Raw genomic sequence first — 15,029 nt, forward strand, 5'->3', positions numbered from 1 at the left:
GTACATGTACTGAACTGGCCTTCTTGCAGTCCTACCTGCATTAAAGGATATGTGGAGAATTTTAAATCAGAAAATGCATCTGTACCAACAACTCCATATTGTTGCACACATTAAGACATGTTTGCAGGAAGAATGGGACAACATAACACCTCTGCACAAAAACATATTTCAAGTGTTATGAAAAGAAATGGCAACATTACAAAGAAGTAAATGTTTACGGTCCCAACGTTTTTTGGAATGTGTTGCAGGCATGAAATGCAGGAATGGATATATATTAAATTTAAATATCTTGGAGTCATACTGTCTGTAATGAAATAAAAGGCAATGTAAGAAACTGCATTTTTTTCCTGCTTTTTCTGAGTTGGGGTTGTACTACAAGTATACAAGTATTTTACAGACCAACATACATTATGTATATGACTTTTATACAATTTGTGGCACATTTTTCTGTTTGTATCTGTAGTTGTTGCTCTGGTCTTTCAGGATTCACAATCATTAACTCTGCTGCCTTTCAGTGCGTTTTATGCTCTTTAAACATAACTGAGATAAACTGAAATAAACATGTTTATTTTTAGATTTTTGGGGGATTGTGTCGTTGTGTGGAAGGAAGTGCAACTTTGGGAAAACCTAACCATTATTTGTGCTTAATATCGTAGACAGAATCCACAAGGAACATTGATTTACAACCTGATATAAATTTGTATTTTCTTATGATTAAGTATGACATCGCTACCAAAATCAGCATTGTCATGGTATATGAAAACATAAAATCACATGTAAAGCCACAAAATATATAGACTTATACACATATTACAGGACTTCATACTTCACACAGGCAGGGCTTAAAAAAAAACTACAGAATTTCTATTCTACAGTCATCTTTTTTTACTTATTTTTGAACGAAAAAGCCCATACCTTTGTCCCTGAGATCCTCTGTACCTAACTGAGGGAATAAGAATGGGGTCATCATCACTGTCATCCGAATCCTGATTACTGGAAAGGGGTTGAGAGGAGCCTTGAGTGCCTTGCTCACTCGGCTCGGTCCTCTTGCGCTCCTCTGCAGTAGGTAAATCATCTGAAGTAGCTAGGTTCTGTGTGCTTTCCTGAGAGCTACTTGAGGCCTTCTCAGTGCCACTTTCTAAGCTCGAAAACTTCGCAGGTATTGGATCTGCTAATGCAGCAGAATAGGAAGAACAAAACCAGAACAAGTCACTTAAAGCCAGGCATATGGATTCTGGAGAAACTGCTGGTGCTGGAGAAATACTAGGTGTATTGTGTGGTATGTCCTAAAAGGCTTAAAGTATAAAGAAAATTTTTGTACTGGAGGTAAAAGTAAACTGAGGCTGCTGTGTACCTCTACTCAGGAAAACAATTAAGTAAATGTAAATAAATGTAAATGTAATGTTAGTCATTAAGGATCAACATTCAGATTTTCGTATAGAAGGAAAGAATATAATCTATTCATGAAACATCCATTCTGAAGACTAGTTCACTACATTTTAAGACATTGTTTTGTTTCTGAGGTTTTAATACATAGGTTTCAAAATGCAGTTAATAGAAAACCTTTGCTATGACCTTCTCCAGACATATTCTTTTCATAAGATCATGTCTGACCTAGTTAGCAACAAGGACTGGCTCACCAGGTTTCGGCCTGACACCTGCATGCTCTGGATTCTCTCGAACTTCAACCGGCTTTTGTCCTTCACCTCCAGTTCTGGAGCTAGATGCCAGATTGCTCCTGCATAATAATGTACAGAGAGTTAAACATCAATTAATACAAGAACATTTATTTCTTTGTTCTACTAACTGCACCATAATTGCACAAATGGTAAAAATATTTTGCTTAATATTGTAATTACATTTACATTTAAAGGCTAGTTGTTTATGACACTAATGTTTATTCTTTGTAAAATAACAGAGAATACTTTTTAGCTTTATTGCATACATTATAAGCCCATACAGCTGCGGTCAACAATATTGGCACCCTTGATTGTTCTGTATAAAAAAGCCAGTACCTTTAGAAATATAATTTGATGTTTTAATAGAATGTCCAAATACATTTACTGAAAAGGTTGTCCTGTCAACATACATGCAGTCATTTCAGAGAAGAAATAAAGAAGAAACATTTGATATGTACTGGATTAAAGGCACGCTTGCTTAATATTTCATTACACAACCTTTGGTAACAATGACAACCTCCAAACACCTGTAGCCATTTATGAGCTCTATTGTACCAGTCCGCTTCATACACTACAATTCTCTCAAGCTCTCCAATGTTTGCATTGCTCCTTTTCCCAAAAGCAGATTTTAGCTCTCTCCAAAGATTTTCAATTGGATTAAGATGAGGGTTCATTGATTGTCAGTTTAAAAAAGTCATTTTTTTTCCCCTTCTTAACTATTCATGTGTGTTTTAGATGTATGCTATGGGTGATTCTCCTGCTGTATGACCCATTTTGTTTGACTCAGACCTAATTTTACATTTGGGAGCACATTTTGCTCTAAAATGCTCTAATAATCCCTGTTTTTTTGTTTTTGTAACACGTTCAAGGCCTCAAGTCCAAGAGGCAGCCCCACAACATTAAGGGTGCACTTTTTTACAGGCTTCGATTTGTCCTCTATAAAAACAAAACACTAGTTTGAATTACCAAATAGCTCTAGTTTGGTTTCATCTGTCCAGAAGGATTGTGGATTTTCTATGTAAGTTTAGTCACTCTTATTATGCCTTGCTTTAAGCTGTGCGTATTTCTCCTTGTCTTTGCCCCAGGAGCCCTGTTTTGTTTAAAATGCGGTAAATGGTACTAATTGAAACCATCACTCCAGATGTCTCCAGCTCAGCCTGAAAGTCTCTGTCTCTTGTAAGTGGCTTCTTTGCCACATTTTAAACTACCATTCGTAGGGTTCTTGTAGAGGGACATTTCCTTTGTTAGTGATTCGATTAAAATAAACTTTTTTCACTGAGATGGCCTGTCCGCAATTCTCTTTTCATGTCTTTATCAGTCATTTTTCTTTTGTTTTTGTTCCATTTTTATCCGTTAAATGTTTTATCACTCCTACTCCCCATCCACCTCAGAGCACAACAAAGGGGTATACAGAGCCACAGAACTCCATCAAGTATGTACCGCAGCTATAGAAGTGAACCACAGCTTTACACCAGAAGTTATACACTTGATAACCAGAGAAATGACTGGAGTGGGCCTCTCAAAACCCCTGTCTGTGTGAAGTAGGAGCCAAAAGCCTTATTTGTCTCCTCCTATGATCAGCAAGGGGGTGGTAAGAACCTATTCTACCCCAGGTGCCCACATGGAGCAAAAAAGTTGGGATAGAGGCAACATAAGAGCAAACATTTAAAGTTACATTTCACAATAAGCAGGTGAATTGGTAACAGGTGAAGGATTCATGATTGGGTGTAAAAAGAAAGGTCCACCAAAGGCAATGACGGATTGTAGCTCACCACTTTGTGCCAAACTTCATGGGAAAATTGTCAATCAGTTCAAAAAGAACATTTTCAAATGCAAGATTTCGAATAATTGTTTTTCACCATCTACCATCCATAGTATTGTGAAAAATACAGGGAATTCACACAAATCTCTGTCTGGGTAAGGCAATGCCTTTATTATTACACAAAAAAGAAGCCATACACAAATTGTATGTATAAATGTTGCCAAGTTCTCTGGGCCTGGGCTCATTTTAGACATATCAAAAGACAGCAGAAACGTGTGCTGTGCTCAGCTGTGTCCACGTTTCAAAAGACAAAAGATGCAAAAGCCAACATCTGTCATGGGATGGGGATGCATCAGTGCCCCTGGCATGAGTGACTTGTATATGTGTAAAGGTACAACTGACATGGAGGCAAATATTGGGATTCTAGAGCAACTCAACAGCAGGCCTTCAAACACACATGGTGTGTGTGCTTGACTGGCCTGCCTGCAGTTAAAATGTATGGTGCAGCATGAAGAGGAGAATCAGACAGCAGCAACCATGGACTGTTGAGCAGCTGAAGTCTCTTTTAAAGCAATATTTAAAACAAAATTTCACTTGCAAAACTGTAAACCATTAAAAAGTCTTGTTAGGAATAGGAAAGGTGATGGACCACAGTGCTAAACATGCCTCTGTCCCAGTGTTTTTGGAGTGTGCTGCAGGCATCAAATTCTAAATGTGTTTATATCTACAAAATACAATAAAGTTGATACTTTGTTGGTTAAATAAAAATTCAAGAAAATGAACAAATCACAATTGCATTATAATGTTTAAATAACAATGTTTACATATGACTGTATTTGTATATGTACAGTAACTGAATTAAGAAATGACTTGAGCCCATGTAATGTGCACTGGTCAGCTTTACAACCTGATCTGATTCTGTGTGATTAAAAAGCACAGGTCGTCAGGTCACTGTACAGTTCACACTACACAACTGGGTTTTTCGTAATCGGGAGTCTTTCAAGTCGATGTGGCTTTCACGCTACACGACTGATCGGCGATAGGGGGTTTCACACTACATGATCTATCACCAACTGAAATCGCAGGCGAGCTTCTCTGGTCTTCCAAAATACGTTTTGTCATAAAAACACGTGCGAAAAGTGAAGAAAGGTTTAATGATACCACGTCCAAAAATGCAGGTCAACAAGTAGCAAGCAATCAAAGTTTGTGCGCTGATGTGCAGCGTAAAATTAAGGAGAAAAAATAAATGAATCGGAGTGGATTGGGCTACGTGAACAGCATGGATTGTTCTATAGTGAGTTGGAGGTTAATAAATATTTTTTGCAATGCAACGTTGGTGTTATGTTTTGTAGAGACCGATAAGGTCAGAAATACTGTAAAACTGTGTGTGCCGATGTATTCTGATATAAACTATATTATGCCCCTTTTTACAACTTCTCCCCTGCGTTTCCCCTCACACTGTATCTTGCGTTCTCATTGGCAGTTCGACATAGCACTCATTGCCAGTTGTGCGACTCAGATCCAGATATTTGACATGCTAGATATCTCTCTTAGGTTGCCGAGCGCTCGGTGAGCCGCTCGGATCGAGTTGTTCACATATAGCGATTGAGAGCCGAGTTTCGATCACAGAGCGAACGCCGAGTTGCTCCCGAGCCAACAAATCTAGCGCCGACCAGTCGGCCAGCAAAAATCAGGGCACAAATCGTGTAGTGTGAACTAGGCATAAGCTGCTTGCAGTATGTTGCTGATAAACTGCTTTCTCACCACTCATCTGTGAAGTCCAGTTTAATGGTGCTGGTGGTGGTGCCTTCTGTGCTGTAGTGCAGGCTAAGTACTGGCTCAGGTGTGCCGATTCCCATAGCCATTCGGTCGGCGCCCGAGCATGCTCCTCCACTACTACTGCTGGAAGGTGCAAGAGATGCTGAGGATGCTGCTGGTTCTTTATGTTCAGTACAGGCCTCGCTGACATTCACACTCATATCACAGCTTACAGTCCCTGATGCATCAGTGCTTCCTGAGATAAAAAAGAGAGACTAAAAGAGTATTAAAGAAAGATCTAAAAAAAAGTATGTCTAGTTCCAATATTATGCAAAGATGCTACAGTGAAAAAAACTGTTTTAAAATCATTTTTACCCTCTCGCACTGACACATTATACTGTGATTTATTGATTTCGATCAACTGCTTTATCCTGGTCAGTTCCAGTTCCTGACAGTTCCGCCAAAAAACACTTGGATACAAGGCAGGAATACCCAGGGGGAACCTACATTTAATTTTAACATTTAAACAACATTTAATATAAATTTTCTAAAATTCACTTAGTACTTATTAGTAGATTGGATCACCTTATATTGTGGTAAAAAATAGTTTAAAATGATAAAATAAGTAACTATTAACACTTGTGCTTTTCTTCCTGTTGTTATCATAACCAGCATGGTTCACCCATACAATGCCAGTTATTCTTTTTGTTGCTCGTTTGTTTAGGCTCAAAGGTAGGTATTAGTTCTCAACAGGATAGCTTAGACCTTATGAAGCAAACTACCAGGCTTAGTGGTCTACACAAAGAAAAACTTGAAGATACACAGTCGCGGCCAAAGGTTTTTAGACTGACACAAATTTTGGTTTTCACAAAGTTTGCTGCTTCACTGTTTTAGACCTTTTTGTCAGATGTGTCTAAGGTATACTGAAGTACTGATGAGCATTTCATAAGTTTTATTGACAAATACATCAAGTTTATGCAAGACTCCATATTTACAAAGTTGACAATTCTTTTCCTTGTGCATTTCACCCAGACATGGCAATGTTGCCTAATCAGAGATTGGAGTTTATCACAGTTTGTTTTTGTTTGTCCACCTGCTTTTTGAGAATTGACCACAGGTTCTCAATGGTATCTGGGGAGTTTCCTGGCTATTGAGCCAAAATTTCAATGTTTTGTTCACTGAGCCACTTAGTTTTCACTTTTGCCTTGTGACATGGTGCTCCACCATGCTGGAAAAAAACATTGTTTAACACCAAATTCCTCCTGGGTCTTTTTTTAATACCATTCTTTATTCATGGCAGTGTTTTTCGGCAAAATTGTGAGTGAGTCCACTCCTTGGATGAGAAGCAACCCCACACATGAATGGTCACACAGTCTGAAGGGGGCTTCATCAGAGAAAACAACTTTACCTCAGTCTTTTGCATCCCAATCCCTGTTTTTCTTGCAGAATGTCAGTCTGTCTTTAATGTTTTTTTCTTGGAGATAATTGGCTTCCTTGCTGCCCTTCTTGAAACCAGGCCATCCTCCAAAAGCCTTTGTCTCACTGTGCATGCAGATGCACTTACACCTGCCTGCTGCCATCACTTAGCAAGCTTTGCACTGGTGGTGACCCAGTCCTTTAGCTGAATCCTCTTTAGGAGATGATTCTGGCACTTGCTTGACTTTCTTGGGCACTCTGAAGCCCTCTTCACAGCAACTGTACCTCTATCTTTGAAGCTCTTGATGATCCAATAAACGTTTGATTTAGGTGCAATCTTACAAGCAGCAGTGTCCTTGCATGTGAAGCTTTTTTGCTGCAAAGCAATAATGACTGCACATGTTTCCTTTAAAGTAACCATGGTTAACAGAAGACAACAATGACTTCAAGCACAACACCTCTTTTAAAGCAACCGGTCTGCTCTTCTAATTCAATCAGCATGACAGAGAGATATCAGCTCCCTTGTCCTCATTAACACTTTCTCCTGAGCTAATGAGAGGATCACTGAAATGATGTTGACAGGTCATTTTGTGGCAGGGCTAAAATGCAGTAGAAACTGTTTTTTTTATGGCAAAAAAAAGTTAATTTTCATGGCGATAAATAATAACTACCACCATAAAAACTAAAGCAGCAAACTTTGTGAAAAACAAAATTTGTGTCAGTCCCAAAGCTTTTAGCCATGACTTTAAACTGAACATGCAGGTTCTCCTCAGAAAAAAAATAAGCTGCCCTAAAACTGGAATTATGTGGACATGCTTTGGATGTTAGTAATGGAAGTTAGAGGAGAAAGCTGTCAACATCTTCAGTTAATAGTTCGTCCATCATTAGGGCCAAAACAAAATCACTCTTTACAAATCTTTTAACTGGATGATTAGATCACTTCAGAGCTCTCAATTTCAAAACAGACCTGAATAAAAAATTTATTTAAATTTAAATTAACTGCTAAAAATCAAATGGATTTTAAAGATCTGTCCAGTGACTGATGATGCTGATTCTTAAGAGAAAGTAAACAAGATTGCCTCAATGTGAAACAAAAGGCATGGATGACTATCAGAAAACTAGCAAAGATTAGTGAGTAAAAGACAATGATAAAAAAAATTGAAAAAAGAAATGGAAAGTAGGTGAGGAGTTAAAGAAGTGACGCACCCTGTTGCTCATCCAGAGTCATGGATCCAAGCTGTTTGTTTACCATAGATGAAGACAAATCTGGAACACAAACAAGATGTACTAAGCAAACAAAATAAATGAAATGAGCAAATAAAGGAAAACCTAATATCCATAGCCAACATCACACCCAGCAATTACACTGCAACACAAGCATAAATCAAACGTAAGAAAGTACTGTCCATCATCAAAACAACCATCCTATGTTCCATGTAAATAAACATTTGCCCCACTACAGGCATCCACTCCTTAATGTTGTAAAAAGATCTAGATAAACTTCATTCATCTTAATGACTTAAGCTTGTATGATGTGTATGGTAATTGATTAAAAAAAATGGTACTGCTGTGTAGTAACAACCATGTGCTGTGGTCGATATTTATGTACAATATATGAAAACCAAAGCAAATCACTGAATGTGTAAGAAAACCTCCAACCGCAAATGAGATTAACAGGCTACATTCACATGTGCTATCTTTAAATTTTGCATCTTTTAAAGCAGTAATAAAAATCGATTCGACACACAGATTTTTGGCCAAACAGGTAGTGTGGTTTAAAGAGAGCATCAGATTTATTATATGCCTAGTGCTAATTTAAAAGCTCTGTCTGTTTTTTCTTTAATCATATCAAAGACTAATGATCCAAGCTATTCTAGATTTCGTTGAACATTAAATCAAGCAGTGACCTGAAGCCACACTTTTATAAAAAGCATTAACGAAATGAAGTTTAGTTGGGATAAGAAATTGTAACACAGAAATTTAATTATATTTAGAGGGAGTGCATTGGGAATCTTGATAAAAATAAAAGCCCACTTTACAGATCTGCACACAAAGTAAAAAATCTGTAAAAATCCAAATGTGAATCCATTACAAATACAAAATGTGAACAGAGAACTACATCTCTCTCTAAAATTGAAGTGTCTTAATAACAAAAAGGGTAGCAGTAAAACATATGCCTGTCCTAACTTATTTTTACAAATAATGTGTGCACATACAGATGGGTGACAAATTAAAGTTAAGGCAAGAAATGTAAATGCAGATCCTTTCAGACAGCTGGATGATACAATTACACAAGTAATAGCATACCATAAAATGGCCCAGTTGACCAAAATTTCTAATAAAAAAAAGTAAAAAAAAAAATAAAAAAAAAAGGTTTAAGTGATTTTAAAAGTATCATGTTCATAGCATGAATCATAAAGAGCGCTTAGTTGACAAATGTTTTAACAGGAACAGTTACTACACTGTTCCTTTTAAATGAATGTCAACACCTTCATCCAGTGAGAACAAGGGATCAATAAGAAGGTTTGATGAGTATAAAAAAAAATTATTCTTGCAGTCACCAGATCTTAACCCAATAAAGCACTTATAGGTAGATAGAAGGTAGATAGAAGTGACTAGGATCCCATCACCAATTTACAAAGCATTTTTGAAAGAATGTGGTTGCATCTATCCAGTACAGTTGAAAAAACTTGTAGGACTTAGGCCGAGATGCATTACAGCGGTTCTGGTAGCTTATGGTAGCCAAACAGCTTACTAAAACCTTTTTTTTATTTTAATTGTCACCATATGCATGTGTAAACAGTGTTAAGAGGGTAAAAATAGAGCTTTAAAAATAGCACAGACAGGCATCAAACCAGAGCCATGAAAGCCACATGAGCAGACACAGTTGTGGTTAACATTACTGGCACCCCTAAATATTTCAGGAGATATTTAACATGGTGTACTTAATAAAGTGATTAGTGAAACTGCTTGCATATTTATATAAACTTACATGCTTGATACAGAAAGACACAAGACACAAAATAACAAAATAAAAACTGAAAAAAGCAGACAAAATTAAAAAGAACACCAGGATATGATTAATGGCACCCTTTGTATAGTTTGACACAAAGGTCAAAATCAGATTAACCTGTGATGAATTAAAATTAAACTCACTTTGTCACCTTGTGTGCTCACATAACTTGAATTAACCTATGAATGGTGGCTTTGGTGCTTAAAAAGCCACTTTTTAAACAAGCTGATATATACAGAAAAATAATTTAATTGTACTGTACATGTGTGTATGTACATATTACATATCACTGACAAATGCATTCTATTCTACTGTATTTTATTCAACAGTTCAAAATGTTATCAAGAAGTTTGATACTCATGAAACATTCAGGAACCGTCCACCATGTGGTGGAAATATGTACATTAATGTGAGAACCCTTTAAATAGTGGTTCAAAATTTGGCAAAGAAACCACATACAACAAACAAAGAACTTCAGCTTGAGCTGGAGATATCTGGAGTAATGATTTCAACCCGTACCATAAGTCGCACATTGAACAAAACAGGGCTCCATGGGCAAAAGCAAAAAGGACCCCAAAAAGGCATGATAAAGTGTGACTAAACTTTGCCAGAACTGACGTAGACAAAGCATTATATTCTATAGATAAAACCTCACTAGAGCTATTTGGCAATGCATAGATGACAAAATGAAGCCTATAAAGAAAAGTGCACACTATAGTAAAACAGTGGCGGATCCATGATGTGAAGCTGCTTTGCTGCCTCTGGGTCTGGAGGCCCTGAATATGTTATAAAAACAATGAAATCATAGGATTATCAAACCATTTTAAAGCAAAATATGCTCCCAAGTATAAGAAAACTAGAACTCAAACAAAATGGATCCTGCTGCAGGATCAGAAAACAAGAAAGATGTTTTAAATGATGTTTAAAATGAGTTCTGATGCCAATCCAGTTGAAAATCCATGAAGCAAGCTAAAATCTGCTATTGGGAAAAGAAATTCTTAAAATATTCCAAAGCTTAAATGAATTGCAGTAAAAGAGTGGTCATTTCACTTGCAGAAGCCAGTAAAAAAGTGAAAGATGCTATCAGCAGATGGTGCAAGAAGCTTACAGATGGCTACAAAAATGATTGGAAGCTGTTGTTGCCAAGTATTAGGTTGTATTATGTTACCTTTAATTTTGTCCATGTCATATATTATGTTTCTTCTTTATTTATTTTATGAAATGACTTGTCAACTGCATGTATGTTGTCAAGTCAACTTTTATGTTGAATATATTTGGACATGTTATTAAAATATTCTAATTATATAAAGTTGGTACATATCTGCTTATTTCTAAAGATATTGGCTTTTTATACAAAACAATCAAGGGTGCCAATAATATTGTCTACAACTGTACAGAGGACAGAGGTGGACAGAGGCTGCAGCAGGGCAGGGTTCATGGCCAGCTAAAAAACATGGCGGGTAACCTGCTGGGTGGGTGCTCTCCGAGGCAGCATCCTGTGCTCGTCTCACTGGCGCTGAACGTTGACCATACCCAGTGGGGTCATTTAGAAGAAGTAGCCTCTGTAAACGCCTACACACTAAACTTACTGGCAGCCTGCGAGGGCCATATTCTGACAGGAAAGCAAAAAGAAAAAGATCAGGTGGTATAAAGAAAGGAAAATGCAAAAAAAAGAGGAGAGGCAACTGAAAGAAAATCGACACTACTGACTACAAAACACCAAAAAAATAACAATGAAAAGGAGCAGCCTTGCAGATGACTTCCAAATTGCAATGGAAAGTTAACCATTTATCCATGTTCTAATCTATACAGATATAAAATAAAGACATAGACACATAGACACTCATAGCGCTATTCCACCAAACGAACTTGGGTTGGCTTTTTAGAGAACCGGCCCACATTCCACCAGTTTTTGAGAGCCAAGAATGAGTCATCAACGATGGGTGTTGCGCAACACAAGAGTAGTAACAAGGTGAAGGAGCGTGTAAATTACCTGCAAGCATTTGGGCATGTTGTTACAGATATTCATTTTTATGCAAAAAGCATCGATCAACTATTGGTGATAAAAAGACATAGAAGGTTACTCCGTTCCTTGTGTTTGTGGCTATTGTTGCTTTCTCTAGTGTATTCACATGAAAAGTGTTTTGTGCTTTCTATGCTTGAGAGCTGTGTGGTGAAACATCACCAAAGTGCACCACGACACAATCCATTAATGTGAAATAATCATCAAAATCAAATCCACTATGGAAGCAATACATATGTTTAGCTGTTCTTACTGTGTCGTGGTTTTACTTTCGTTATGCAGCTTGAGCTTGAGCTCGTTGTGCTGAGAAAAGCTTCTCTGGGAGAGTCAAAAATGCTTAACATAAAGTGTAACATGGCTTATTGTACTAAAAGAACAACATAGAAACACTAAACTTCTCTGTTTATAAGTGCTCTGTACTGCTGAAATTCCTTGGTCGTTGTTTTAGTACAAGCCACGCTACGCTTTATTTTTCATGTTAAACATTGTTTGTACTGCCTGGGTCGCTTTTACCATGTCATATCAAAAAGTTTGTGTCACTGAAGGCATTTAAAAAATTCATCAGCAAACTGGCTCAAAATTCGATCAGGTAAACTTTAAAGAAAGGAAGTGCAGCATCAAGCTAGGCACCACATAGAAAATAAGGGCACAGCAATGCAAAGCGGTTTTGTCACTTCTCATGTGAAAGCACCCAAACCCCTAGAATTTGACACGCCCACAGATGAGGTCACAGTTCGCGCTGAAACCCCTAGTATTCTTTGGTTCCAGCAGTAAACGCGGAAACACGCTGAACTGGTTCAGTATCAAGTTTGCACAAGGTAATAGAAATAAACATTGGGAAACAGACAAAAATGTTGGTAACTAGTATTTGTTTTAAACATTTTGTCTTAGGACTACCAAAATCCAAAGTAGAACTGACTAATACAAACATGTTTAGCCTAAGTAAGTTTTTACCCTATTTTTTTCCTAATCTAAGCATAGCTAAATTCCTTATTTTTGCCAATTCTTGCCTGCCTGCCTGCTCCATCCACTGAGCTAGGGAGATGAAACTATCATGCATTTTCCAAAAATATTTTTCCTCAAAGTGAAGCCCTGTACCTGAAAGAATGGAAAAACATAACCCAAAACAATAAAAGATGTTTAACCTAGAAAGAACACTACTGTGGCTAAAAGTCACTAGGGGATTATCACAAATAAATAAGATGGCCAAATTAACAGAAACAACAACACTAACAAATGAAAGACACAAAAACATCCGCAGCCCACAACAGAGAAAGTGTATAGAACAGGGATAGCGCAGAACTGAGAACTAGTTGTCACAATAAGACAGGCTGCTCCAGCCATCTGCAACAACACAGTTCTTGGAAATGAAAAAGAAAGGAAACACTCAGAACAAGCTGCAATGCACGAGCAGCACCCAAACCCAACCAACTGGAGCAGACCACTCATAACATGGGTCCTTGTTAGAAAAAAAAAAATATTTTATTTTTATGATTCTTTATTTTAGAACTTTTGTAAACAATCATATTTTACTTTGTGATCAGTTAGTTCTGAATTTTCTTGCATTTTGCAGACATTAGCACACACCACTTAACCATGAGTTAGACACATTAGCACATACCATTTAACATTAAGTTAGAGACATAGACATTTCCTGAAGGGAAATGATGTATTTTTTAGGGGAAAAAAATGATGCGCACTAGATATGATCATGTGCGTACCAGACACTATCAGGTGAGCACCAGATACTATTTTGTGCACATCGGATGCTATGTGGTGAGCACTAGATACTACCAGGTGCACACCAAATACTATGTGATAAGCACTTTCTTCTATTTGGGTGAGCACCATCTTGCAGTTAAGCTCTAGCTAAATGGATACCGTGGTCACAGCATTTGCACTTTGAAAAAGCTTGGTTGCGCAATCTACACTGAAAGTTTTGTGCGTGTCCAAACCCTGTTTTAAGGTACCCATTTGCAAAACGTTTGAAGGAGGCAAAGAGTTAAGTTTTACAGCTTAATAAACATAAGCTACCCAGTTCTGATGTACAAAAATGTACCAGATGTAGAAAAGTATAAATGTCGGTAATTTAGACCTGTGTGTGTGTACTGTTTATATAAAGAATTCACTATTTAAGACATACTGTATTTCCTATCCCATTACTCCAAATTCCTATAGTAAAAATATTTGAAACTCATATAATGAAAACACAAGTAAAGGTTCTTCAACAATATATAGGGGTGGTTTGATAAAAATTTGGATTTGCTTGTTTTATAACATAAACATTATAGTACGTAAGTAAAGCCATTTAATTACTCCAAATTTCTACAGTAAAATGTATTAAACTCACATGAATACAAGACTAAGTGTTCTTCATGAACATAAAGGTGGCATTTGATAATTTGGTTGGCTTATTTTATAGAATTTTAAATTATCCATTTGCATAATTTTGACATTTCATGTCCTCAAAGTAAAAACAGAAGGATGTATTATGAGTAGTTAGGAAAGTGATTTTTTAAAAATATATGAATTTAACTGAAAATATTTTTTAATAACAGTGAAGGTCTGAATTTCCAACATTTTAAATTACATACATATAGGTTGTAACACTCTTTCTGATACATTTTTGTGCATCAGAACGTTTTATAACAAAAGAATGTTTATTAGGCTGTACAATCTATATTGCAAAAGTGTGATCAGCTTTGCCTTATTCAATGCTTCCAAATGCCGTGACCACGGTATCCATTTAGCTAAAGCATTACTGCAAGATGGTTCTCACCTGAGTGCAAGAAAGCACTTTTCTGATAGTATCTGATGCTCACCACATAGTATCTGGTGCGTACCTGATAGTATCTAGTGCTCACTGCATAGTATCTGGTGTGCACCATAGTATCTATACTTACCACATAGTTCTGGTGTGCACATAAGAGTAAGATATGTTCTATTCTGTTTTCTTCTTCTGTCCCAGTAGAATTACCTTGACCAAATCTTAGTGATAGTGGTTGTTAGATGGTGTGGAGTCTTATTATGCCTTCTTATGCAACATTACTGCTTTACTGTACAAATGTTTTTTGATAGATTCCAGCAAATACACTCCGAATAACGAAGAAGGCTTTTTTTAAAGTGAGGAGGCTGTTAAGGCCATAAAAAAGGGCAGCTCTGTATTAATTCCCATGGTTATTAAATGGGATCACCAACAAGTGTTTGTGTTTAAACTGTTGGACTATCAAAGAAGTGAACCTTGACCCATTGTAAACTACTGAGCCTGTGATCCTTTTATACAGGATCATGATAGAATTGCCTCTTCCAAAGTTTTAAAACAAATGTTTTATTATTCCACAAACTCCTCTGTGATATCACTCGTATCCCAAAGCACAG

At 37.0% G+C, this 15,029-nt stretch overlaps 1 protein-coding gene across 4 annotated transcripts in view; it reads right to left on the reverse strand.

The window, feature by feature from the left end:
- dcaf6 (ddb1 and cul4 associated factor 6) overlaps window positions 1-15,029 on the reverse strand; it is a 91,021-nt gene that overhangs the window by 16,165 nt on the left and 59,827 nt on the right. For 2 of the 4 annotated variants that reach the window (XM_063006587.1, XM_063006585.1), the window contains exons 11-15: window positions 11,094-11,240; window positions 7,822-7,881; window positions 5,206-5,455; window positions 1,641-1,738; window positions 916-1,171 (exon numbers count right to left, since the gene is read on the reverse strand). In XM_063006587.1, the coding sequence (XP_062862657.1) occupies window positions 916-1,171; window positions 1,641-1,738; window positions 5,206-5,455; window positions 7,822-7,881; window positions 11,094-11,240 (811 nt within the window). The remainder of the gene's footprint in view (window positions 1-915; window positions 1,172-1,640; window positions 1,739-5,205; window positions 5,456-7,821; window positions 7,882-11,093; window positions 11,241-15,029) is intronic. The other 2 variants (XM_063006586.1, XM_063006588.1) reach the window with 2 other exon arrangements.

Source organism: Trichomycterus rosablanca, chromosome 12, assembly GCF_030014385.1.
Source record: "Trichomycterus rosablanca isolate fTriRos1 chromosome 12, fTriRos1.hap1, whole genome shotgun sequence".
NCBI lineage: Eukaryota > Metazoa > Chordata > Actinopteri > Siluriformes > Trichomycteridae > Trichomycterus > Trichomycterus rosablanca.